This window comes from Corvus cornix, chromosome 5 (genome assembly GCF_000738735.6).
Source record: "Corvus cornix cornix isolate S_Up_H32 chromosome 5, ASM73873v5, whole genome shotgun sequence".
NCBI lineage: Eukaryota > Metazoa > Chordata > Aves > Passeriformes > Corvidae > Corvus > Corvus cornix.
Window position 1 is genome coordinate 46,877,900 of NC_046335.1, and position 26,708 is coordinate 46,904,607.

The 26,708-nt window shown below is 38.7% G+C and overlaps 1 protein-coding gene across 14 annotated transcripts in view; it reads left to right on the forward strand.

Annotated features, from left to right (window-relative positions):
• Window positions 1–822: 822 nt before the first annotated feature.
• Window positions 823–26,708, forward strand: part of BRSK2 (BR serine/threonine kinase 2) — a 310,737-nt gene continuing 284,851 nt past the window's right edge. For all 14 annotated transcript variants that reach the window (XM_019284082.3, XM_019284091.3, XM_019284094.3 and 11 more), the window contains exon 1: window positions 823–1,273. In XM_019284082.3, the coding sequence (XP_019139627.1) occupies window positions 1,180–1,273 (94 nt within the window). In that variant the 5' untranslated portion in view covers window positions 823–1,179. The remainder of the gene's footprint in view (window positions 1,274–26,708) is intronic.

Sequence of the window (26,708 nt, forward strand, 5' to 3'; positions counted from 1 at the left end):
GTTTATGGTCCTGAATCCAAAAACACATAGGCTTCTGCTGAACTTGAAGCATCTCTGCAGAATCCCTTCTTTTGTCCTGCCCCTTAATCTCTGAAGGTTAAAAACAGCCATGAGTACTTGGACAAAAACAGTGAAAGTTTTCTTATACTGCTATTATGGTGCCTGTGGATCAGGCAATCTGTTCCTATTGCCATCTAATCCCTGGATTTTTGGTTGCAATTTTAATTTAGAGAGTGGAAATTCAATTTTTGATCTGTTCATCTAAGGATCCAAAGTTTATTTGCTCCCATCAAGTTCAAAAGCAGGTCTGTGACTGAGTTCAGTGGTTACAGGATTGGCCATGTTATTTTTCTCTTCTCCCCCACAGCCCTCCACTTTCCCCAAGGTTCTCTTTAAAGAGTAAAACCTCTAGGAAATACAGGCCCACCAGAATCAAACAGAATCAAATAATTTCCTAAGCTCATTTTCAGAAATAGGGTTTTTTTCCCCCTTTCCTATTTTCTACCACAATCTTGCCTTTTCTTTAATAATCTGGAACTGCAGCTGCATAGCAGAGTAGAATTCAGAGGTTAGAAAAAAAAAAGAAGTGTATGTTTGGGTCTTAAATTAATATACACATTAAATTATATTTAATTATGCCTTATCAATAGGCTGATGAACTTAGGTGTTTGCTGCTGCCATTGGTCATGATGCTCTGTAGCAGGCAGAGGCAGCAACTGCTGCTGATGGAAAAGAAAAGGTAGTGGAAGGAGGAGGGGAGAAGAAGGAGGGAGACGAAGGGATTGGCTGCTTTTAATGTCATTCACAGCTGCGAGCCCCGGCTCTTCCGCTGCTCCAGCTCTGGCTCTCCCTTGAACAGCTCCTAGAGAGAACAAGGCGTGCGGAGCTCGGATCACCAGCATCATGCTCCTTGGGCTTGGATCGTAGATCCCCCTCTTTGAACATTAAAATAACTCCTTCGTCTTTCAGCGTCCCAAGCAGACCCAGCGAGAAAACAAGCACGTGAGAGAGAGAGGAAAGAAAGAGGAGGAAGACGAAAATCTGCAACCAAGGGGACTAAAGCAAAGAAAAAGAGTGCTTTGCTTGCACAGCTGCAAAGTGGGAATTTAAAGAGCTGCAGAGAGAGAAATTCCAGCTCATCAGCACATACACATTGCAGAATTACAGATCCAGGTAGAAATGACATCAACAGGGAAAGAAGGCAGCGGAGCTCAACATGCACAATATGTTGGACCCTATCGTTTGGAGAAAACCCTAGGAAAAGGACAGACAGGTTGGTTCTTTTGCAGCAGCACCGGTGCTATAGGGAAGGTGCTGTAGCAGCTAGTGAGGTGCTGGGAATGGGGTGTTTGAGGGTTCAGGTTTTCCCATTTGCTGTTTCAGTGAAGATAATATTCATAGGGGGTTTTGGCCTTTATTTATTTTTAGTTTTCATTTTAATTCCTTCTTTTCTTCATTTTTTTCTTTTCTCCTTTTCTTAAAAAGAAAAGAAGAAGAAAAAAAGCCCAGGATGCTTTATGTTCATTACTCCTGCTAATGGGTGTTGTTCTGATGACAGCCAGAGTGCATGCAGAGGAAAAAAAAAGATGATCTGCTGGTGGTGAATTTTCACATCCGTTTCTTCACTGCCCTACTTAGGAGCATTTTTCTTTTAAATCAAATTATATTGAAATTAAAGGTTCACAGCCTGTAGTACCGAGGAGGTGGTGGTGGTGGTAGTGGGGGAGTCACCAGCAGTATTTCATGACATCATGATTGAAAAGGGTGTAGTCCTTAAGGTGCAGTTGCGGGGGGGGGGGTGGTGGAAATATGTACAGTATGTCTCTGGCACTGACTGCTGTGGGTATTCAGCAAATATGGATGGATGGGCTGGTGGTTTTTGTGGGTAGGGTCTGAAATAAAAGAAAAATAGAGGATCGGTAGCAGAATTCATTCTGGTTATGCTGTGTTTTTGTAGGAGGGGTTGGGAGGGGGGAAGGGAGATTATTTAATTATTTTTCTTAAAGCTTGTTTATGAAACTCGCCCCCAGCAGATTTTCCTGAATGGAACAATGGTAAGAAATATTAAAAAGAGGAAAGCGAGTGGAGGGAATTAGCAGAGAGCAGGTGCTTCTGCCCTACATGACATAATTAGATCCCCCAAATGCGTTCAAGATCTGGACTTACTGTTGCTTGCTTGGATAGCATATTCACTTCAAGGGCAGGGGAGTATTGACTGGAAGAAAAACCCTTAAGAAGAAGCCCAAATGTCTTCCTTTTCAAAATTTTTTTATTTTTAGTAACAGGTGCAGTAAGCAATGGCATCTGGCAAATTCATTGGGTTGGGATCCCCCCAAAAGTGGATTGAGACTTGAGATTATAATTTAGGGAAGGGGTAAGATCAGCCATAGGGGGGCTTCTTTGGGCATGTGGGTGTTAAGTGTTGTTCATTATGGTGGGACAATAAAACATGATGCATTGTGGTGTATTTTTTTTTTATAACCCAGCCGAGCTTTGCCCATCTGTTGTCTAAAGGATTTAATAGGCGTTTCCATCCCCAGCTGCTGCCTCTGCTCTGCCTGCTTCCTCACTGCCCTGCGTGGCAGCAGCTCTGCAGTCCGCAATTTTCTTGGGGACACAGTCAAAATCCAGATCTTTCTCTGTGAGAAGCAATGCTCTTCTGAGATGATTGATTATAACCTCCCCCCCATCCTTCCCCTCCTCTTCACAACCCCATAGCAACCGTTCAGAGACATGGATGAAGATGACATTGTCTTCTAGTGCAAGTGACTTTTATTTATATTTCTTCTTTTTTTTTTCAATCTCTTCAGTATATCAGCTGCTAAAGGTAGTTCTCTGTCACTGTTTTGGTTACCACCTTTATCCTGTGCATAGCTCAGTGGGTCTTCTGCAGTTGTGTTCTTACTAAAATCTGTTCTGATAATGGTAATGAAAATATTCTACCAGCAAAATTGTGGTGTATTGTTAATAAAACTGCCCTATTTCTGCTGATAATCCTTTCCTGAATACTCCAGGTGATCAAAGAGCCAGCTGTAGATGACAAATTCATTTTTGTCTTCATCACCATTTCCTTTTTTCTCTCTCTCTCACCTTCTCAGTACCCCTCCCTCCCCCTTAAATGCAATTGTGCCTGAGATTCCTGAAAATACAGCTGCATTAACCTTTTGCTCCGTGTTCTTATAGCCTGACATTGTGGTCCTAAAGGGTTATCTGCAGCTTTGGTTATTTTTTTTCCTCTCTGCTAATCTTCCTATCTTCCTCCTAAGTGATTAGAGACGTGGGGGTGGAGAGAGAAGAACAGGATGTATTTAGAGGCTTGCTGCTGTTGGCCTCTGCAGTTATTCAACCAGCTGGACAAGGGCGAAAGTTTCCTTTTGCAGTTTTACCGTATAACTGATCTTTATAGATAAGTCTCTGCTGTTTGCACACATGAATGCACATGAAATGCACAATACATTGTGTCATAGAAGCTGGAGGTGGGGGAAGGAGGAAGAGAGATCTTGAAAGTAGCTGATGTCAGTCTGTCTCTCTCTTGTTATACCCGCCCTTGATTAATGGAATAATGCACTGAGGTGAAATCTAACTCAGTATTAAACATACATGGCTAAATATGGAAAGATGCCTTCTGGTCTTCTCGCATTTTCTGTGCTAATCACATTTGGGAGCATGCAGAATGGCATGAAGAGTGTGTGGCATGTAGCTCATCCTCATCCTGCTTGTTTTGGAGGGTGAGCAGGCTATCTGCAGCATTTTAGGAAGAGGACAAGCAGTGCAATATGAGGGCCTGATTCACTGTAATATATTGTGTATCTTTGCATTTGGGTTGCAGTGGCATACAGATGAAGGAAGTAGTGGTTGTATTCATTCCCTTAGAGCTTGACTTTAAAGCTTGGAAGATTAGGAGGTAATGTCTTGGAATTTTTTTTTTTTTCCAAGGGGTTGAGGAAGAGTGAGAAATAAAATCTGGCAAAATGAAATGATGAATAGAAGGAAAGTGTAGGCTGTGTTGCAAAGTCCTGTGCATTTTGCAGTGATCTTCCTATCCATCATTTTTATTTGAAATAAAAAAAACTATTGACTCTATAAAAGTTATTTCAGATAGGCAGGTCAAGCTTTGCTCTGAGATACACTGGCATTATACAAATATATTAATTACTCTTACCTCTTTTTACTGACATCAGAAGGGGTTTTGGGGAGGAGTGAGGGTTCATTCATAGCTCAGAGCAAACTTAGAGAGGGTGTCATGGAGGGAGAACTTAAGGGTAGGTAGAACACTCATTGGCTTTGTCTCTGTGAAGTTCTTGCTGATTGCCACCTTAAAAGCTGAAAAAAAGTGTTTACCAGCAGCAACCTACTGGTCCCTGCAGAGAGGTCCAGTGTATGTGGGACATTAGTGAGACCTGGTGACATTTGGCTGTGGGTGGGCAAAACTGACAGGGGGAAAAACCTTCTGTTCAAATTCATGGGTAACAACTGAAAGTGTTGATTGATCAGAGATGCAAAATTTGTCCTGAGCAGCCTTCTGGGCTGGTGCGTCATGCTTGCTGAGGGTGACTGATGCCACAAAAAGAGGATTAGGGTCTCTTAGGCAGAGAAGTTGAAAGGGGGCTACACGGGGCAGTGCTGTAAAATGGTTGGGCTTAGGTCTTTGCTACTAGTGGGAATAATGCAGCATATGAATTTAATATATCATTTGAGTACTGTAGCAAGATGGTTTGCTTTTGTAATAGGTTGAATTTAGAGCACCTCTTCTTGACGTCATCTGGCGGAATACCTTATGGAATCTCTGTTTAAATGATCTTGCAAGAATACAAGAGGCATCACAATCTTGATTGTTGTACTCAAAAAATTATTTTACAGAACTGCCAGTGTAAAAAAATCACTGTTGTGTATATATATTGGTGTGTGGGGGAAGGTTGGTTTATCACAGTTTCATTGGTACATTCTTTTACAGTTAATTATAGGAGGTTTTCATTGTAATTAACAGTAATGAGCAAAGGATGTGTGTCCTGTTACAGTAACACACATGGAAACAATGTCCCTTGAGGAGCCCCAGTCATACCTGATCATGAAGGAGTGTCTTAGGCTTAGATAAAAGAGAGGCTTTTCTCCATTTGCCACTAATTTTACATGAAACCAGCTCTTGTGTATTCCTTGCTCTATTATTTTTTTAGAATTCCACAGTTATCTCTGTTCATGTGTTTCTTTTGACCTCATTAACCCCTGTTTCACCCTTGAAACTCTTAACAGTAATTCAAACTGACTAGTGAATATTTATTAATGAGTGCAAAGATGAGGAGCTGAAGTATGTCTTGTGAAGGTCTTCAGCATTTTGGAGGGTTTTCTTCTATTTTCATTTGACAGTCACTGTATAGGCTTCGGCATCATTGCTTGCTGTAGCATCAGTTGAATGCCTAGCTGAAATTTCTAAAATGCTGATTTGTCTACAAGCAATAAGGCATTGGTTCTAAGTGGGAGTTACTCTATTCACATTGAGATAAACTCCATGGGAAGTTCAATGTTGCTTATCCATTTTGTTATGTTCCTTTTATTCTGTTTTAAGCCCGGTACAAAGAGTCATGCTTGAAACTCGCGGCACTCTGACCTTCACGAAAAGTGTAGGGGTTCCCTTTTCTGCGTTGCATCCCATATAGCTTACAGCTTTTGTGGATAACAAAAACCACAGTTTTTGTGGATAACAATTATATATGAGCCATGAGTGAGGTGTTCAGCAGTGTGCTTTTGGGTTATGTAAGAACAGAAATCATTAAATTTGGGTCTTAGTGAATTTAATAGCCTTTTATACAGTGAGAGCTTAAACAGGACGTTTCCTTACAGCCTTAACCATCTGTTTCCAAGACACTGGCAGAAACTGAAATTTTTTAATTTTTTTATTTGTCTCTGTCAAATTTGGTTGAAAACTTCAGCTCTATTCAAGGAATGTTGAGTAGTCAATGGGATCTCAGAAGCCTGGTTTCCTTAGGTAAGTAGGCTAAACAAAGTATATCCTCTTCATTCATACTGCTATAATTTTTTTTTTCTGACCCAGTGTATTGGATCTAGAGAGAATCTAAGGAGTACAGTTTTCTTCCACTTAGCTGTCTAGATGAATATATCATTGTAAGAGGTGTTAATCATTGCAGTTTTCCTCATGGCCTTTTGAAACACACAAGCAAACAACAAACCAGTATATATCCTAATATTATTTTCATATATATACTTTGCTCTTCCTCATGATAGTCTGTGAAGACTTAAATGTTGAATTGGTAATCACAGAAATAAATACTGCAAGCAATACTGTAGGTAGTAGAGGTGTTAAGAATGAAATTTTCCCAAGAAAAGTTATGTCACTGTGACTTTCATTTAATGGATTATCAAGTAATGGTTATGAGTTTTGAGAGATTTGGTCTTTCTTAATTTTATATACCTTTGATCTAACTGTTCAAAAGTACTGTTCACCTGCTTTACTGACTGAAGTAAACTAGTATTACCCTGCCACTTGCCTGAACTGGAAAGTTCAGCTATCCCTTTTATGACTTTCACTCTTTTTATTTGTTTTGTTTAGTTTATTGTTTGAATTAGCAAATTCCTGTTTGCTAACTGCAGTGAAAATTATTTTTAACTTCCATCCTTCTGCAAACTTTGTAGGGGCATGCCATTAGTCTTTTACCTCGATATCAGTAGCACAGTTATTATAAACTTGTGGAAACAGCAGCAGGCTCTGAATTACTGTTTTTCTTTGTAAAGCACAGGAAGCTTTCTCACCCAAGAGTTGTTAAAATTCGGATACTGTCAAATGAGTAGGACTCTATGACTATGTACTTACATTTCAGATGCCAGCAGGAGCTATGGAAGCACTGATTTCAAAAATAGGGTTCTTTCACTGTTTAAGCACTTTTCTACTTTTTGCCACTGTTCTAATGCCATTTTGTTCTGCTACAGTGAGAAGGACTGAATTAGGGTGAGGAGAGAGGTTGAAGAAAGGAAAAAAGCTTCTTGTTAGAATTTACATCTTGAGAAGAATTCTTTTGATCTCTAGAAAATCTGGAATTCTGTGAGAAGACCAAGTGTAGTGTTTTAGGTGGGTTCTTACAATTCCTTTTGTAAGCTGAGTGGAGCAGGCAGTGTATGCTTTGGATTTTCCAGCATTGCAGTGTTTTTCCATATACCATAAGTTTACTCCATACATTACATTTTGGGAAGTCTTTAATATTGTGTGCTTTTGATAGTTAAATGGTAATTGCGATGACAGTAATAAATGCCATACACACCTAACAGTTAGCAGGTAGGTAATATAGAACAAATGTAGGTAGTGGAAGAATTCCAGCTTTCAGAAAAAATTTGAAAGGAAATGAGAAGTTTGGAAGTAATACCTTCTGAAGTAAAAGACATTGCATGAGGACTGTATTATGGACATAGGAGAACAGTCATAATAAGACGAGGTGAAAGCCTGGATGTAGATTTCCGTGAAGGTACAGTAAAGGCAGAGACATAAATGAATGCTCAAGTAGTGGTCCTCTTCAGATGCTAAGACACTGTAATTTGCCCTTGTGAAGTCAGTCCATATTTTAAGTTGAGCTGACTTCAGTAGAAAGATTATCAAGTCTGTGATACACAGATGAGGGTGGATTTTTTTTGTTTGTTGTGGATTGTCCTATTAAGAAATATCCCAAAGAAATTTTCTGGTTTTGTTTTAAACAAGCCCAAGATGTTTAGCAATCCTAGTCAATAACGCCATTCATTCTGCTTATGGAATATGAGGAGATTGTTTCATTTCCAGTTCATGCATAAACATTATGTTTTTCTACAAAACAGCCATAATGATCTGTAGAATAACATGAATAATTTGTTGTAAATAGTGTTCTTAATGAACTTGAACTGTCTTCATCTGCAGTGTCTGTAAATGCAGAGTGATTTCCTTTACATCCTTATTTGTTTCAGATTTTCTGGCAAACAGCTATTTATATCTCCTTTCCCCAACTGTCTTTACCTCACTTATGGATTAGTTGCACTTATGCAGTATTCAAAGATTTGAATCGTGCTCTTGAATGTAGTCTGTTGGGTATATTGCATAAGAGAGTTGCATTCTACTTGGATCATTGTGCAAGCACTTCCAATACAGATGTCTGCAAGTGCAAACCAAAAATTCAGTTTTGCTGGACAGTTTGGACATGATTCCTATGAGCATCTATGTTTGGTAGATGTAGGTATTCCAGAAGGTCTTTTTAAAAGGTACACAAATGTGACCAAATGAAACTTAATTTAAAATGCCTACTTTTAGAGCATATTAATATCATTCATCCAGTTTCATTTTACTTATTCTACATTTAATTTTGAATAGGGATATAAAATTTTTATTAATTATGTTTACAGACTAGAAACATTACTAATAAAAATATCTTAAAACCCACACTAAAAAAATTACCCAGAAGATTTTTTCCATTGCTTCATAGCTTTTGAAAGTTGGGTTTAAGTGGAGTTTAGGTGGAACAGCAGAATTTGTTTTGGTTCCTTTCACAGAAGTGCATTACTGGCTATTGATGTAGCTGCAAGCATTTTGTTCTTGGATGTGTCATTTGTGGCAGAGATGGCTATGAGGGTGCAGTTGTCCTGTGGTCTGTATAAACAGGAATACACTGATTCTTTTGTAATGACCTTGGGATAAAGTTTTTAAAGGCCATTAAATGCAAGTGTGTCATGAGACTAAGGATAGAAAGCAATCTGGCCAAAGAAGGTGAATGATGGTGTGTATTTAAGCAAATGCAGGTACATTCTCTTGCAAATGGTACTGTTGCCTTCATAGAGGGCAGAGTAACCTTCAGGCTGGTGCAGGTGGCTGATGCATGGTTACTCAGTGCTGGAGTTGGTAGAGTAGGACGCTTTCCTTGAATTGTTAGTGCTCTTGGCTTTGTTTTGAGAAAATGATTTTATTATTTCCTGAAGGCCACAGAGACATGTCAGCTGATAGAAAGTAGCCCTAAATAACTCTTTCATGGAGTTCTGATGGCCAAGCTTACTGTTTTGCACCCCATGGCTGTGCCAAGCAGTTTCTGCCTTTTAGACTTTTGTTGTACCTACTTTGGCTTCCTTTGTAAAGATTGCTGCTTGCTTAGAAGGACAAGAAGTACTTATAAATTTTTTTTTTCCACAGAAACGTTTTTAATTTTGGATGGGGTAAGGTTAGACCTGAAGGGACTGTTCTTTGTGTAGCTCACCGCAGATAACAGGCTGCTTTTCAGTTTCTTATCTAATATCCAACTATTGATAACCAGTGATTTGATAATTAAGGAGTTTGGAAGAAAGTAGATAACTTGCCAGCTACTGACCTAAGGAGATTATTGCTGGTGAAAACTTTGCACTCAGATTTGCGAATCAGCTGACAGCAGATGGGTTAATGCAGGGTGCAGGGGGATATTGAGGAGAGAAATCATACTCAGGTGGCTTAGAATGGGGTGCAAGTACTATGTATTTTTCTTTCTTGTTATAATGTTACAACACTATGTGGGAATTATAGGCATGATAATATTTCCAGTGAAGTACTTACCTTTAATTTTTTTTTTTTTTTAAAGAAGGAAAACTGTTTTCAGGCATCCATTTAGTAAGTGTTCTTCTGGCTCTCTACTTCTACTTACAAAACAACACGCTGTCTTTATATCCTGAGGCTTTTGCAATTTTGATTTGGTATCTTTTGCAGTATATCCTTTATGTGGGAGAAAACAAATCAGTGTGGTAATGTATATATATTTTAATAATGTCTACATTACCTATGTGTTAACACACTCTGTTTTTGCAGTGTCATTCCTCTGTGTGTTCAGCTTTAAATGCCATAAACTGATTCTCCTTGTATTTCATCTATTAAAAGCACTATTGACTGCAACAGAAGTAATGGAGGAGCTGGTTTCTGGAAGAAGCAAGCTGGACTGGACCAAAAATATGTTAGTTTTTTACTGTTTGTCTAAAGCCTACTCTAAGAACTATTACGTTTCAGTCTGCCAAACTGGAACAGCTGCCAATGAGAATGTACTGGGTCTTCACACTGACCTAGCAGACAATGATGATGAAATTGCTTGGCTCTTTATCTTCCATTCTTTTTCTTAATTGTTTTAAGTGTGGCTAGCAGTGTAGACACTAGATTTCTACACAGATACTCCTATTGGAAAAGTGATTGTTTTGTTGCTTTGGTCCAGGATGAGGCACACCAAAGCCCAGGTTCATAGTGTTGGCTCATCTGGTTTACAGGAATATCATTTATGAGGAAGAGGGACCTGCAAGAACATATTTGCAGCTAAACATGAGCTAGAGATGTACAATTTCCTTTTTAAAAATTCTATTTAAAAAAAAAAAAAGAAAAGTCCTGCTCTGATGAAGTCTGGGCTCATCTAGCATAAGACTTTGCTAAGACTACTGCATTTTGTTGCATTTGAATTAAAGCACAAGTTTAAGTGGGAAAACAAGATTTCATATCCCAAATCTCTGTGGTGTGAAATGCACTGTGTGGGATGCTAAAAATTTTCTGATGTCTTTGCTGACTGCTTGCCGGCAGAGGATTGGGGTACTTATCATGCCAGCCATTTGCCCTGGGTGAGTTTCATTCAGTGAGTGTGTGAATTCCTTTTAATAACTGTGACCTGTCCCTAAGATTAAGGAATGAATTTGACTCTTAAAGATTTTTACCATACTGGAATCTCTTAATCTCTTCCAGTATTCTATTACAAAGCTCTCATCATGTTTTCAGGTTCTAAATGATGGGTAGCTTGACTGTCGTGTTGAGACAAACTGCTGGCAGCAGGTACAGGTTTGGTCCATGGTTTTCTTTTTGAAGTCCATGTCATCTGGTGTTTTTTGGTTTGCATTTTTGTGGGTTTGTTGATTGGTTGGGGTTTTTTTTGGTTGCTTTTGGGGTTTTGTTTGTTTATCTTTGTTTTAAACTTTGACGTTACCTTGCCTCTTCAAAGTGGAAACTGGTCCAAGGATTGTCATCCTAATTTAGAGGCTACTAGACAGATATTTGGTTCTTTCTACAGCTGAAATCTCTTAGAGAAAATTAATTAAGACCCTAGGAAGGTATTCTCAGAAAATTTTGGGGGATGTTACAGTTCCAAGGCTGAGACCCTTAATCATTTAGGCCCTATTTATCTTACTGCTAAGAGCTGGTAGAAATACTCAAGGACATAGCCCATATGTAAATAAGCATATATTATCATCAGAATTTTTTTTTTTAACTGTATGGTCATGGTAGACTGAAAAACAAGGTACTTTTATGGTTTTCTCCTACTTATACAAGATGCTTTGTCTGTGGGAAATTAATGCTGATGCACTGTATGTCCTTGGAGAATTATTTTATCTTAGGTGTATTTTTTTTTCTTCCACATTTCATGTGTCTTGCCTAGTTTGTGAACTGAGGGGAGGGAGAATTTGTGTTACATTATCTGCATGTAATCCCTTTCATGCTAAGGCATTAATCCTAGTGAGGCCTTTGTGTGTGAACAGGAAGTTCTATTTAAATATAGGAAGAAGCTCCTTCACTGTGAGAGCGGGTTGCACCTGGCACTGGTTGCCTAGAGATGTTGGGAAGTCTCCTTCCTTGCATCTGTTCAAATCCAGACTAGACAAAGCCTTGAACAGCCACTCCAGCTGACCGTGCTTTGACCAAGGGTGTTGATCTAGATGATCTCCAGAGATCACTTCCAGCCTCAACTCCTCTGCTATTCTGTGTTATCCTGGGCAGCTAAACCATAGCTTGCTCAGTGAACTGTCAAACTACGGAACTCTGTTCTCCAGTTTTGTACCCTGTATTCCCCTGCTCCTGCTCTTTCTCTGTCCCTTGCCTCTTGGACTAGGTGAGGACAATGTCTGGGGCTCATTTGGAGCTGTCTCTGCTGCTTGTCTCTCTTTTTTTTTCTCTTGAAATACATTAAGGATTAAATCACAATTGAGCTTTCCAAAGTGGGAGTGATAGTTTGAACCTCTCAGGGTTTTTTCCACAGACATTCAGCACTTTCCATTAAACTTGTAGAATCTTAGAGACTTAACCTTGCTCTTTCAAACTTGATTGAAACTTGATAATGGGTTCTGATGTTTTGGGGGATTTGCAGACAGACAGCTGGAACATTTAAATTTTATTTCCTTAAAAAAAATCAGGTTAACAGAAAGCTGTTCTAAACAGCGCAGCTTCTCTAATCTTCATTTGGTTTTGAGGGCCATGACATGCTGCTATGGCAGATCAAGATTGCTGCAATACAGCTGCTCTTCAGATATTGCTCTCACCTTGGTTAAGTTTTCTATACCAAAGTTAGAAGGAAAAAGTGGTTCTAATAGCACATTATGATTCCCTAATGCTGGGGGAATCCCCAGACAGCTTCACAAGCTGGATTCCTGCCTACTCTCTGCTGCTGGAGCAGTGCAAAGCAAGGGCAATGGAGATTTGAACTTGGTCATTTCTGTTTCCAAGCTGAGCTCAGTGCTCGGGGAGTGTGGGAAGAAGGGAGCCCTCTCTGTATTTCCTCCATGTATCCATTTTGGTACAGTGGCAGTATTTGAAGTAGTCTTTCCTGCAGAAAGCTGAGAGGAAGACTGAGAGCTGTTTGTGTTTGCAATGCCTGTCTGTACAAAATCGTCACCAAAGACAAAGCCAAGTATTATATTAGAAGTTGGCAGTGGCACAGGCGCTATTGCCCTATTAAACACAAGCATTTGTTTTTTTGTAAAGACACGGCTATGAGTGGCACATCTTTTAAGATTCCTTACGCTTTGTGAGCACCAGCCTTCAAGTTTGTCATTATCCTTTGAAACTAATTAAATCTACCCTTTTCCCCCCAAACTTCCCACTCCTGTAAATCAGTAAAGCTTGATTAAAATCAGTGATCATCGACAATAAAGAACGATCTGTCCTAGAGTTTCTGGGTTTTGTCCCATGCTGCTTTTCATCTGGGTTTGTGGTTTATTTCATTGCTCATATTTATGAAATTACATCTCTTTTACTTCTGGTTGTTTCCTGATTGCGATGAAGACATTACTTAGGCAAATTCCCCACTCAGTTACATCTGTGCAGTCTCAGTGACTTCAAGGCCTTGTTCAGGTTTATCTGAGAGGGGAGTTTGACTCATGAGTAAGCTTCTCATGGATGGCAGCAGAGGCAGACCTCTGGCAGTGTTCTAGTTAAGAGCAGCCTAGGAATACATCTCTGCAATGAATATTCAAGCAAATTAGAGCACTAAGTGGAATGACACTGTAAGCAAATTCAATTCATACTGAAAATACAGGTCCAGCATTTTACAAATTACTATATTTCATCCTTAAAGCAGAAGTCTGTCTGCTCAGCTAACACACAAATTAAGCCAAGCAGATGTTTTAATACTTTTAGTAGTAATTCTTTAGTATTCCTTACATGCATGTACTGAAATTACCCAACTAGTCTGCATTAAGTTTCAGGATAGAGAAGATGTCCTTACATTTATCATTACTGTATTTTTGATAGGGAAAGGAACAACCAGGCTACCAGCATGATGGGGACAGTTGCCATCGTTGTTAACAGGAGGCTTGTCCTGTTCAGGCAAAACACTGCAAAAATAGGCAGGGTTTCTGAATCTGTGTCCTTTATGCTGTCATCACCATTAATCTTATCACCACTGAATTAGTTGAGTTACGGCTGCAAAGCCTCTTTAGCTCCACCATTTCTTATTTATTCTCAGTGCTTTGGTGCCTGTGGCTCTGTGGAACCAGGTGGGCTGTGGACTGCTTCACAAGAATTCTTAGCAACCTTGATTAGAATAGCAAAATTAACATCATATTTATTGTTTGAGTGTCTGCTCTACTACAAATTTCTGAAGAGTTCATCTGAGGGGAGAAACTCGTGTGCTGTAGGTCTTTTTCTTCTCATTGAAATGGTGGAGATTGAAAACATGGCAAGGCCAAAGATCTGGATCAAAAGGTATGTGTAACTTGCAGTCAGAGGTGGAATTCTAGCACTGGTGGGTAGTGCTATTCTCTTCTGGCACAAAGAGCAGTGAATACAGGGCAGTGAAGGTTGGAGAAGTGAACCAGAGCACCTAAGAACCTTACCCTGTGTAGAAGTCCCGTCTTCCCCACCTTATTATTTACTTGTAGCAGATGTGCCTTTGTTTTGGTCTCTTGATAAACTCTTCATCAGCTACAAATCAATATGGTGTGTCAGATATGGATAAGCTGAATATTTTTATACATAAAGCATTGTACACTTTGTGTATGTGAGACTTCATTTCAGGGTTGCTTTGGGGTTTTTTTTTGTGTGTGTACACAAAATACCAACCTTCTGCTTGATCCTGTAGAGTTCTAATTCTCTTGTTCAAGATTATTCTGTATTCTCAAGGCTTCTAGGATTAAAGGTACTGAACTTCTCAAAGGATTGGGTCATTATTTATACTCTTGTGATCTCTAAAATGCTACAGAGTCCTAGCTGGGACATTTCTTGGCTTCAAGAGTAGTAGAGATGTGTACAATACAGGGTCTGTTCATGTCTTTGTGCAGTTATAAGGCAGATTATTCAGAAACAATAACTGTGTGGTCTTCACTGGCCTTAACAGGCTCAGTCACTGACTCGGGGTGGAGCCTTTGGCAAGTAAAAAATTATAATTTTTTTTGTGATGCCCTGCTGTAAAACTAAGATAATTCTTGACTTCCCGTTGGGATTGACAGTTAGCATAGATAACTTTTTCAGAAATAAAAAACATCATGAAAAGGGCTGGGATAACCCTACTATTTAGGACTCTCCTCTCTCTCCTCTCCTCTCCTCTCCTCTCCTCTCCTCTCCTCTTCCTCTCCTCTCCTCTCCTCTCCTCTCCTCTCCTCTCCTCTCCTCTCCTCGGACTGGACCATACATCCTGGTCTCTCCAGGGGATGATACCTGTTTATGCTGTATTTGTCTTCCATAGCTTCTCCTTTTGATTATTGAAATACTGATGTATAAATGCAGAAACTTCTGTGTCTGCATTTAAAACTGAAGTTGTTCTAACTATCCGATAAAACAGAAAAATTGCTTTGATGTTCCCATTTTGAGAATGTGGCTATGCTGACTTTAGTTGCTTCTTTCCTTAGGGGCATTTGTCCCTGATCTCTCAAACAAAATGTCACTGAATAAAACTGTGTATGATGCTGTGTGTTCTAGTTACAAAAGATTTATAACTTGGTCACTTTTATTAATGCCCCTGTGGAGCTGGTGGAATTCTACTGCAGTGTTAAAATGCAGCAGTTTCATTTTCCTGCAGGCAGCAGCCCTCTGGTGGTGTGCGTTTTTTTCTTTTTTTTTCCTGGTTTTTTTTTTTTTTCCTTTTAAGTCGTCTTTGGAGATTCGGATAGACTGATAGAGAAGCCTTTAAAAGTGCCTCAAATTAAGCTGCCACATAGTCCCATATCTCCTCTCTTTTCCTTTCTAGTCCTCACCTCATCACTACCCCCACCTAAATTTGCAAGTGGAATGTAAAAGACAAAGAAAGGTTAAAAAATTAACCCCGTGGATAATACTAACAGTCTTATTTGGCAAACTGATATTTACCAAATACTATTTGCATAAGTTTCAGCTCGCAGAACTACTGCCTGGAAAGGGTATAGGTCGGTGTGAAGTGGGTGGCTCAGCTCCTGGGTTATTCTGAAGACTAGACTGTTAGGAATGCAGGCATTTCTGAGGAGGCTGCTGATGAACTTGAAAATTGAAATATCAAAGAATTTTTTTAAGGGATGACCTTAGGAGTCTGTTAAATGGGCGTTAAAGATAGTCATATTGGAAATTACTGTCTGGAAAAAATATTTTGGCTGATGGGGAAGGCGAATCTTCTCATCAGTGCCCTAGGAGTGAAATTTACCCTTTTGCTAGTATGAGATACAGCTATAACTTGAGTCCCACTTAAGACCTATTTTGAAGTACTGAGTTATGTTCTGGGAGGTAAAAATGGGAGTTCAGAAAACAGATAAAATAAAATATTGCTCCTTACTATTTTTGAGATAATAAGCCAGAGTTTTGTGCAAATGAATTTTGAAATTATTAAAGCTGTGCCAGAAATGCATTTGGCTTGTTTCCTTTCCAGGACTACAGTAAATGTCAAAATCATGCTGTATCTGTGACTGTGCTACTGCGTAAATACTCTGTAGGAAGACATGCAGTTTTGTTAACAATTGAATGCTGAAGGGTTTAGGGCAAATAATTCCAGTTAAGATTAGTTGTTTTAAAATGTACTGATTTTTGACTGTGGTGTTTGAAACCTGTGTTTGTAAAGTGAAAACAAAGTTACTGCTTAGGTTTCTGTGTTCTTTGTTTTGTTTGTAGGGGTTTTTTGCGTTTTTTTTTTTTTTTTGGTTCATCTTAAAGAAGAAAGGGATTGGTAAATAAAAAGCATTAATATACAGAATAACTTCTGTTATTTTAAGTGCTGAACAGTGACTGTGGCGTATGAACCCTTGGCAGTACTGGGTTGAGCTTGATACTGTGGACAGCAGGTAATACAAATTTGAGGCCTTACTTGATAATGCTTTAGGTCACTTGTGATATTATTGCTGAAAATTATCAAGACACATTTGTGCCAGCTAAGATATGTGGTGCAAAAGTGTTGTTTCAGCCATGATGCTTTTGGGTGTGTAAGTCTTGGCTCTTTTTTCTGGTTTTGCCTTGGTGAGGAAGCAAAGATACAGCCTAGAGCACAGTTTGGGGGCAGTCTGAGCCGTGCAAAGAACTCTTAAGTGCATGTAGATTATATATTAGAGGGGCAGTGACAATTTATGACCTTTAATACTTGCAGTTAACATGGGAGAAATAGGAGAGGTTAAGGCATGACTAGTTCTTCTCTAACCCACAATCTCCAAAACATGATTTTATTTTTGCTTATTTAGATTCCTGTTTGTGATTTAAAACATAGCACTGTAACACATGCTGCAGTAGGTTATTGGTCATATTTTGGAGGCAGAAAAAAAATTGGTTATTGGCTACTCAGGCATGTTAAAAGAAGAAAGGGGGAAAAAAAAGATCTTGGGCCCTTCATTTTCTTTTTCCTCAGTGTGCTTATTAATTTGGCAGTGAGAGGCCTAAAGTGAACAGCTTTCTGCCATCCAGTGGAGAGGGATACCTGTTTTTAAACTAAATCCATAAAAAGAATAACAATGCAAAAGCTTCAGTAAACAAATGAACTTTTTAAAAAACCTGAATTGTCCCTGATTTGCCACAAGCTTAGGGTAGTTCAAAGGTTTAAAATAAAAAAAAAAAAAAAGAAAAATTGAATTACTAGGCTGTGGATGAGGTGAAAGCAAGTCATATTTCAATTCAAAAAGTGAAGTTATCCTCGTCCACCCCCATTGATTTTTTCTAATGAAAATCTCAAAATATGTTTGTTTCCAGCCTAAAAATGAATTCAAATGGTTTATGGCCATTGCTGGAGGTAGGGTGTTGAACGTGGTAAGACTTTTGTGTTGATCCCAACACAGCTGTACATGCATCCTAGGAGCGATTAAATCACCAAGACTTTATTCCCTAACCTGAACAGAGAAGCAGCTATGATTATAGTGTCAGTAGTCTGGCTCAAATGCGCAATTTCTTTGGTTTCCTATTGTCTCTTAACTTGCAAAAATACTGAGATTTGAAGGGAAACTGTTTAAAACTCATTTGGCTTCTTACTGGTTCTGTTTTTGTAACTGGGTATACCTGGTACTGTGACCTTTGCAATGCAGTTCTTGCCATTCTAATGTCTGTCCTGCTGTGAAGTTGCACGGATGTGCTGTTTCTCCACATTTTGGAAGTTGTGTAATTCATATGCAAAATAGTATTTAAATATCAACTTAAACCAACACTGTCCTGTAGTTTTTGGGTTCTTCTGGTTATAAGAGGCTGTTTTGGTTTTTTTTCCTAAACAATTTTTTTGTTTATTGTTGCAACTCTGGTGCTTCATTAATGTTTCTTTGGATTTACAGCAATTTTACACAGCAGAGTAGTACAATACCCTACTGTGGACATTGTTGTCTTCCACATGTTCTTATAGGAGTCAGCCTTACTGAAGTCAGCAAATGGGTTCTACTGGAAAGCTGTTTCAAGTGAGGATATTTTGTAGTTGCTCTCCTGAATTCCATGTAAACAACTTCAGCAAAGACTAGGCCGTTAGCAGTAAAAGGTATAGATAGAAATAATAGTCAAGTAGGATTTCCTTATAAGCTATACCAGGAAAAACCCGCCCCATGATGCTTTCTCTTGTCAGCTGTGAAGCTTATTTAAAATGACATATACTGCTGAAGAGAAGCATTTAGTAATTGAAATGTAAGTGGGTGACAAAGAAACAATACATATGCAGCAGCTTTTTTTTTTTTCCTCCAATTTTGTGTTTCCATCTCTGTCATAGTAGCACCTATTGACAGTATTGGAAGTAACTTTTTTGGCTTTCTTATTTCTCTGGTGCTATATTAAACCTTTATTCTTTGGCATTCAGCAAGTCAGTGGTATAGGATCATCTTACTGCTCACCCTTTGATTTTTCACTCTTTCCCTGTGGCAACTTTTCCTGCTAGATGCATGTGGATTTAGCTTGATTCCCAGCCTTGCCAGCAGCATTGTAAAATCGAAATGTAGCATTTGAAAATACTGCTCTATTGAAACACAAGCTGGAGCAATCCAGACTTGGATTTCAAAGTGAGTGGAAAGATCTTGATCCATGCTGCTTTGCAAGCTCAGCACCACAGAGTGTGATTGACTGTAAGCTCACTCATATTATGAAACACTGATGGGTATTTAGTGTAATAACAGGCTGGAAAAGTGGGATATGTGAGATCATGAAGAAGCCCGGAGTCTGTCTCTCTTCACAGGCAAATTGGTGCTTTGCTTATGCTGTTTTTAAAATGGCTTGTTAGCTCTGAGTCTATTGAGTCTTACTTTAGATTTCCACTGCTTCACAGGAAACACAGTTTAACCATGGGTTACTCTAGGAATAGCCTGAGTTTGTATCCCATAATCTTAGTTGGAGTTGATTTATTTTATACAGTGTAACTGAAAGATCAGATTTGGTGACTATGGGCTAGATCCTGAGCTGGTACTATTTGGTTAAGAGCCTTGGATTCCATGCTGCTGGACTGACTCTAGTTATGGATTTGACCTTCTATGTAAAGGCAGAGACTAAACTTTTTAAATTTGGGAAAGGGTCTAGATGTTGAATTTTCTTGTTTCAAACATTGTTACTTGACAAAAGTACAAAACTACACACATTATGAAAGGTTTTGGTGTCTGAAATTTTAGATATTGCACTCTTTCTGCAGAGAGGTGCATATTTTTCTCAGTCTTTGAAAAGGCCTTTCTGTAACCTTGACTGGGTTTTCAACTTTCTTTATGTAAGTGATCTCTGAATTTATAGCAACTGTATTTCTATGTTGATACAATAGCCACAGCTTGGATATTGCCTCTGTTCTGAGCTATCCACAAATGCCTACAGTTCTCTTAGACAATTGACCTTTGGGCCTAGAATTCTTACACTTGACCTCTAGTCCAAAAATTTCTTTTTTTTGTCTCAAGAGATCTCAATAAAAATCTGTATGAGGAGGTTTATTTCATCTGACTGTTGGCAGGAGGAGGTGGTAAGGAAGGGGAAGTCAGTAGTTCAATTTCTTGCTGGAATTAAATCCTTCAGAAAATAAGGACAGTCCTTTATTTGAGGTTTACTTGGTACCTTCCCAGTACTTAGCTTGCTCCACATCAACCTTCAAAATTTTTGTACTTCATTTTCATTAGAAGGCCTATTAATTTTGCATTAATACCCGTTGATAAGGAGTCATGTGATGGAACACACACAGTTAAACAGAGGTACTTTTGGCTACAGGTAAGATTTTAAGTCTGAGGCTTAACCATCTTTAAATTTCGGGACAGTGAATATAGGAAAAGTGCTTTTTTGTTCCAGAACTGTACATAACCACATACTAGTTCTGTGAGTGAGATGCAAAACTCATCAAGGGCCTGTCTTTTAGATCTGTCTTGGCCATTGTCCAACATCTCATGCCATTTCACACCATCAACCTAGTTCTACTTGTGTATGTCTATGCTGCAGTTTCTAACAAGGCAAGAAGAGGGCTCCCAGACTGCTGTGGTGGGTCGGGATGATACCTGGATTTACTAATTTAAAAGGGTCTTGGTTGTCTCTTTCCTGCACTGCTGTCAGTTTTAGACAGTCTACTTCTTGATGAGCACAACAGGAATGTTGTGATGAAACAAGGGGTTTTTTGTCAGGCCGGTGTTCCCTCTTGTTACAGTATGATGTAGTACATTTGTTCAGTGGCCAGTTGTAGAAATGCCGCAGCAGCTGACTTCAGAATCACCAGTAGTAGGATTATTTGGGGGGGGTGGGTTTGCCTCTGGTATCTTGGTTAGTAATTGCCTTCTGTGTCAAAGATTACCAGTTGATTTTTATTCTAATATAGGGATATGAATCTATTCCCAATATCTGTCTGTACTTTGGATGGATGTAATTTTATGTTGCCCCAAGTGAATGAAAAGAAGCATCAAAATCCTTTTATCCTTTTCCTTCCTTCTCTATTTAAAACTTTATTCACTTTTATTTTGTAGAGGTAACGTATGTCCTGGTATTAAGGGGGCATTTTTAATGTATCATCTCTATCTTTCATCATCCTGTGTTTGTCTAACATTATCTAGTATGTCTCTTTTTAGTCTTATCATCAAAACTGGCTATCTGGATATTTTCATTTTATCCTGGTATGGTCCTCATGCACTCAGTGCTTTTGCTGCTAGTCTCTTAATGTTACCTATTTCTACTATGCATTTTTGAGGTCAGTATTCCAGTTGGGGATGTATCATTGATTTATACATTGGCATTATCTAGTTCTCAAGTACAATTTTAGATTGGATTGTTCAACATTTTGTTGTCAGTTTTGATTACCTCTGCACATTGAGTTGATATTTTTACCGTGCTGTCTGAAGTAATGGTCTCTTCTTGAATGACTCCAGTTAACTTGGGAGTCAGAAATGTATATTACTACTTCACGTTACTCTTTCTATTATGCATGTATTGACCCTGAATTTCATCTACAGTTATGCTGTCTTTCCACCAAGCTTTGATATTTCATTGTTTTAAGTGCTCAAGTGAGACTTAAGTATTGGTCTAGTGCTATCCTACTGTGCAAGGGTAAATTTCACCCTTTATGAACTGATGCATCCTGTCACATTAATCAGGGATGTACTGTGGATTGCCTAGGGCAATATGAAGGATCAAATTTCCCAATTAACCCCTTCAGAACTGAATTAAATGTTGATGCCAGATCTAGAATGTGTAACACAAACTTGATGTATCATGATCTGTAGTTCTGGTGATCTATCTCAGTATGACCATAAAGGAAACTTCAGCAGTAGCAATCTGCTGGATACTTGAAATATCCCAAGGTTGAAAAGGTCACAACTGGTGTATCCAGGGGTTAAGAGATTTGTAGCATTTTCTTCTGTTCCTTCCTCTGTAAAATAGGTCTTTGTCAAAGCAGGTCGGTAAAGGTTTCCCCAGCTAACACATTGAGTTTGAAGGGACTCATATATGGCCATCTATCCTTTTGCTTTTATTAAAAGGAAAATCCATTTCTTCTTTGCTGTTTCATGGAAGAGTTCTAGGTAAGTGAGAAAATGGCTGGACATGAGCAGGTTTGATTGCTTTGGTTACCTCTGATTTTGAGAGTCATTTCTCGACACTTCTGTTTTGTCACTTGTAATGTTGATAATGTGCCTCACACAAACTACTTTGAAAGTTGAAGACTCAGTGTACTATAGAAGCTCAGGATTTTTTTTTTTTAAGTATAGTGTTTCATAATGTACAACAGGGTCTGCTGATGTCTGATTTGGTTTTCTGTTGTTCACTGAAAATATCGAGAAACTGACAGACCAAATAAAGCGTTTCTCCTCCATATCCCCTAAATGAGGGAGGAAACGTTCTGAAGATGATTCTTTTTCCTGCTTCCCCAAAGAACCCAAACAAAATAAAACTGCAGTATAAAGGGTATAAAAATGTGACTAGACAGAAGAATTTTTTTAATCCCTTCAAGCTTATTACTGTTATTGTTGTTATTGTTGTTATTATTATATTGTTGTTGTTGTTGTTGTTGTTGTTGTTATTATTATTATTATTTTGGTGCTTCTGGTTTGGGAAGAGAGCTTGTTGTGTTCAGTGGTCACTGATTGCTGTAAAATTGGCAAACTGTCCAGCTCTTCAGTGGATGCTTGTCTGATCATGGAAATCCTGCTTATGAAGTAGAGCGGGGGGAAAAAGAGTGGAACATGCTGGTATCTTAGTGGATTTAGTTTTACACAGTAGTAGTGGGTATGCTAAACATGCAGTGACTCTTTTACTTAGCAATTTAGACTAAACCCCATAATTATTTAATGAGCAATTTCCCTCTTTCTCTCTCATTTGTTTTGATCCCTAACCCCCAGAAGTGCTGGCTTCAGGGTCTATGTAAGTCATGGCTTAGTCTGTGTACTCGCTGCCCACCCTGGGTATTGTGTACATTGTCTTGACTTATTTATTAGCCTTTATTTTTCTAATCTGTGAAATTTTTGTAGGGAAGGAGGAAAGAAACAGGACCTTTAAGTGACAACCCACAGCTCCTCTTAACTAGTGACAGATGCCTTCTGACATGACATTCTGGGGACTTTGAGACTCCTGATAATAATATTTGTGGTTCAGGAATGACCTTGCATATCAGAAGGTCTTTGTCTATCCTGCATGTCATAATGAGTTAAACATTGTGGTGAAACAGTACAAAACCGAAGTGCTGTGTCTGAGGCTCCTGCAGCCTCTTTATCCCCTTGTTACCTTTAGGAAGAAAATGAAAATGGATGCATCTTTCTAGAGAATAAGGAAAAAATATTGCTGAAAGGAAATAGCTGTTTCTGTGTGCTGCTTAGAACAGTCCACAGGCTGTGCTGGAACTTGGCTCAGTTTTGGGCAGTATATGGAAACAGAACTGAAAGAAAGCTGATAAGGAAGCCAGTTCAGAACCTTGCAAAAAAACTTCTGGATACAGTAAATCACTTGTGTCTTAAGCTATTCTAATTAAAATAAATTTACCTTACTTACAATTACCTTTTTATATTAACTTTTATTTATGGTACTAGATGGGAAGCCAAGTGAAAGTTGGATTTTGGTTTCTAGAAGCAACTTCCCCAACTTACTTAAAACAGGTCATGCTCATTTGTGCCAACATTGCAATCAGTTGCTCAGGGAGAATGGTTGTGCCATCAGAACTGAGGATCATGATTCAGATTCAGTAGTGGAGAAGAGCAACATCTGGATTATGTGCAACTGCTCAGGAATACTATTTTTTATCTAGAGATTTAAGGTTGGAAAAATAAGATCTAACTGGCCTGGTATTTCAAATGATGCATTTGCTTATAATGAGATTCTTATACAACTTATTGGAGTTATTTCCCAATGTCACAGTTTGAAGCTTTGTCCTGATCATGCTTCAGCTTTGAAATGAGTTCCCGCCAATGTGTACTCCTTATCAGAGGCATGAAGCCACTCTCTTGTAGTCACCACATTGACTGAAATTTCCATGGAAACACAAGGCCGGTGGAAGGGCTACATATAGCAAATGAACTCAGGAAAAGGAGTGGAAGGGAACGCCCAAACCTGATTTTATTTATGTATTTTTCTTTTCATCATACCTGAAATGTAGCCATTATTTATGAAACCTTTCCTGCGTATCATGTTGGACTTACAGGTTCTGCCCCTAGGACTTGCTGAAGCCGTAAATCAGGAAGACCCTCAGAGTTTTGCCTTCGTTTTTGTCCTTAGTAAGGAAAAACAAGGGCTCTAAAGCATTGTTCTCTGCTGGATTTGGTGTGAAGGAGTCTGCTTTCAGTTCTTTTTGATCAACAGGAAAATTCCCTGTGGTAGAGAAGCCTCTGCTTCCAGTGGTGGTGTCTCACTACTGGAGGTGGCTCCTGAGCAGGCCTTGCTATTTGCATTGCCCTTGTTTTACACACTGTAGAATAAAAAAGTGTGCTTGAAGCAGAGCTCTACCATGCCAGTCATTCACTGATACAGGGTCTCTCAGACATTTAGTGACATATGTGAGAACGATTCCATCTCTTGGCTACATTATCCCAGAAAGGGAGCTGTAGCTGACTTCTCCCTGTGACTTGTTTTCCTCTCTAAGTAGAGGTATTCCACAGCAGAGAAGTTGACCTTTAAAACAGACACTTCTGTAGTTTCAATGATGATGATTATCTGTTTTTCCAAGAAATCGTGCTGATTAGTATGAAAAGTTAGCTGACTCATTCATTTCATTCAAGAATTGTTTTGTCTTGAAAACAATTTGCTTATGATGATGCAAAATGGGAACTACTTTTTTTTCTAGAACCTTTCCTTCTATTCTCTTCTGTACTGAGTTATGTGTTGGGAAATTATTCTCCTCCCCCCTCCTGAAGTCAGAAGGAAAGTGAGGATTTAATTTCACAAAAAGGTCTAACTAGTAGGGAAACCATAAACCATAGATTTATCTGATGTAAATTCAGTTTATCTTTGTTGAAGTTAGGATGGATGTAAACTGGCTGGTGCTCTGATCAGCTGTAGCGCGTGTTCTTATCATTCTGCAATGTGCATTACTATTGTTTAACATTACAATCTGAAGATGAATGTGGCTATGACAACTATTACTTTACAATGATGAAAAATACATGGAGTCAAGTTAACAAATGCTAGGTATTGCCCTTTAAATCTCTAACTCTTGATGTGAGAAATTCAGTCAGATAGAGAAATTGTGCTTTTGGCTTCTCTGTAGATTTTATCTTAGAACTAGACCAGAAGCCATTCTGACAAAGTAGACTTCCTGTTGCTTGGTTTCTTTGGCTTTGGAGTTGACAACAACATAAGAGAGAGGGTCGGTTTCAGAATAACTCACCAATTCCCATGTACAAATGCTGAGAGGTGAGAATCTGTTTCACTGTTTTAAACTAACCTGGTTTGACTTCTGTCAGTACAGGATTCACTTATTGCTGGAGTGGATGCTTCTTTCACAGAGGAGAGTTAATATGGAAAGAACTTCCTGAGAAGGATAGTTCTGCTCTCCAGTTTCCTTAGCCCAGTTTTTAAAGTCTTATAGCTGCTAAATAACTTTGGAGTCTTCAGTTGCATCTAAATATTTTTTTCTTGATGTTTTATAGTACAACAGGAACTTTATTTACTCTTTCTACTTAATTCTCTTTTTATTGCATAAGTACTCCTTAGATTCCTGTAGTCTTCCTTCTTACTTTATGGAATTGTGAGTCTGATGGAGCCATCAGAATGCCCCTTCCAATCTGACACCTAAGTTTCTATGAGGGATCATTGCTATGCCTTCTTTCTTTAGAAATACTGTAGAACAAAACACAGGCTTGCTCCTCGTGTTGGCTGCATTTTCTGAACTGCATTGGAGTAACTGCGAAACTTGTAATTCCATCTAGGTCTTGAATTAAGGCCCTCATCCCTTCCCTCAGTGGTAGCTTTTATTTGTTATCATGGCTTGATTATTGTAGTTGAGTTTCTTTTTTGCTTCAGGTTAAGTGATGAAGGAAGTCTATGAAGATTCCTAAAAACCAAGTCACGCTCCCTTTCAGTTTTGGATAGTCAGGGGAGAGATGCTGCTTTTCTCTATATGTCATGGATCAGGAGCAATAGCTACCTTGAAAACAGAGCAAATAGGTGGAGAAAAAATTATGAGAGGCCAGGAAGTTCTGCTTCCTGTGGTAGGTGTGAACTTGCTTGTATTTTTGCCATTCTGGGCAACTTTATCTTTGCACCTCTGTAGACAGGAGCAAGTCATGTTGAAATGATAAGGGTGAGTGTATTACAGCCCTGGGGCCCATTCTGTTCACTGAATACATGCAAACCTTTCTGAAGTGGGAGTTACTTGGTATTCTGGAAATATCAGAAATGAAACAATTGGACATCTGTTTTTAACATGGCTGCAGTACAGCTCTGTAAGGTGATTATAATAAAATTCCTATCAACTTTAAGCAACCGATAGAAAGGTCATAGCTAATCATATTGTAACATGGATACGTGGTTTTTGTTTTAAAGAATGGTCTCTGCCACAGGCTGATAGTGAAAGTCATTACTTCTTCATTCATCATTCTTGAACACTTCTATTTTCTCAACTATTCAAGCAGCAGAGATCTAGAATCAATTCATTAAGCTGAGATAAACATCTGATTATTATTGTTACTGTTTTCGGATTATATAAATATCTTGGGAGCCATCCTCTTAGGGAGCTTCATGCTGGCTGAGCAGTTGCTACCCAGAGAAACCTGCATTCTGAATATTAAACTTCACAGGTATTAAGTACTGCCAGAAGCAAAAGGAAAGTAATTTAAAAAGAAAGGTATTTTTTATTCTTGCAAAACATATATTTATGAAAACACTAACACTCTTGATTATTGATGCCTTCCTCTACTAAATATTTCCATAATACAAATAACTGGCAAGTTTAAACTAACTTTCTTCACTGTCTCACCTCACGTATTTTGAAACAGGGGTGTCAGTACTCTGAGAAATGTGTTAAAGTTCCATGTGTATGCTAAATCCTTTTTTGTGCCTTTGTCAATCTACAGATATCGTCATAAGACTTTTACTGTAAGGCATTATTCAGTAGTAATTGTTTTTGAATGGCAACAGCTATTCTGGGTGCCCAGCAGAATACAAAAGTTTTTCACCATTTGTCACAGGTGATGTATCCTTC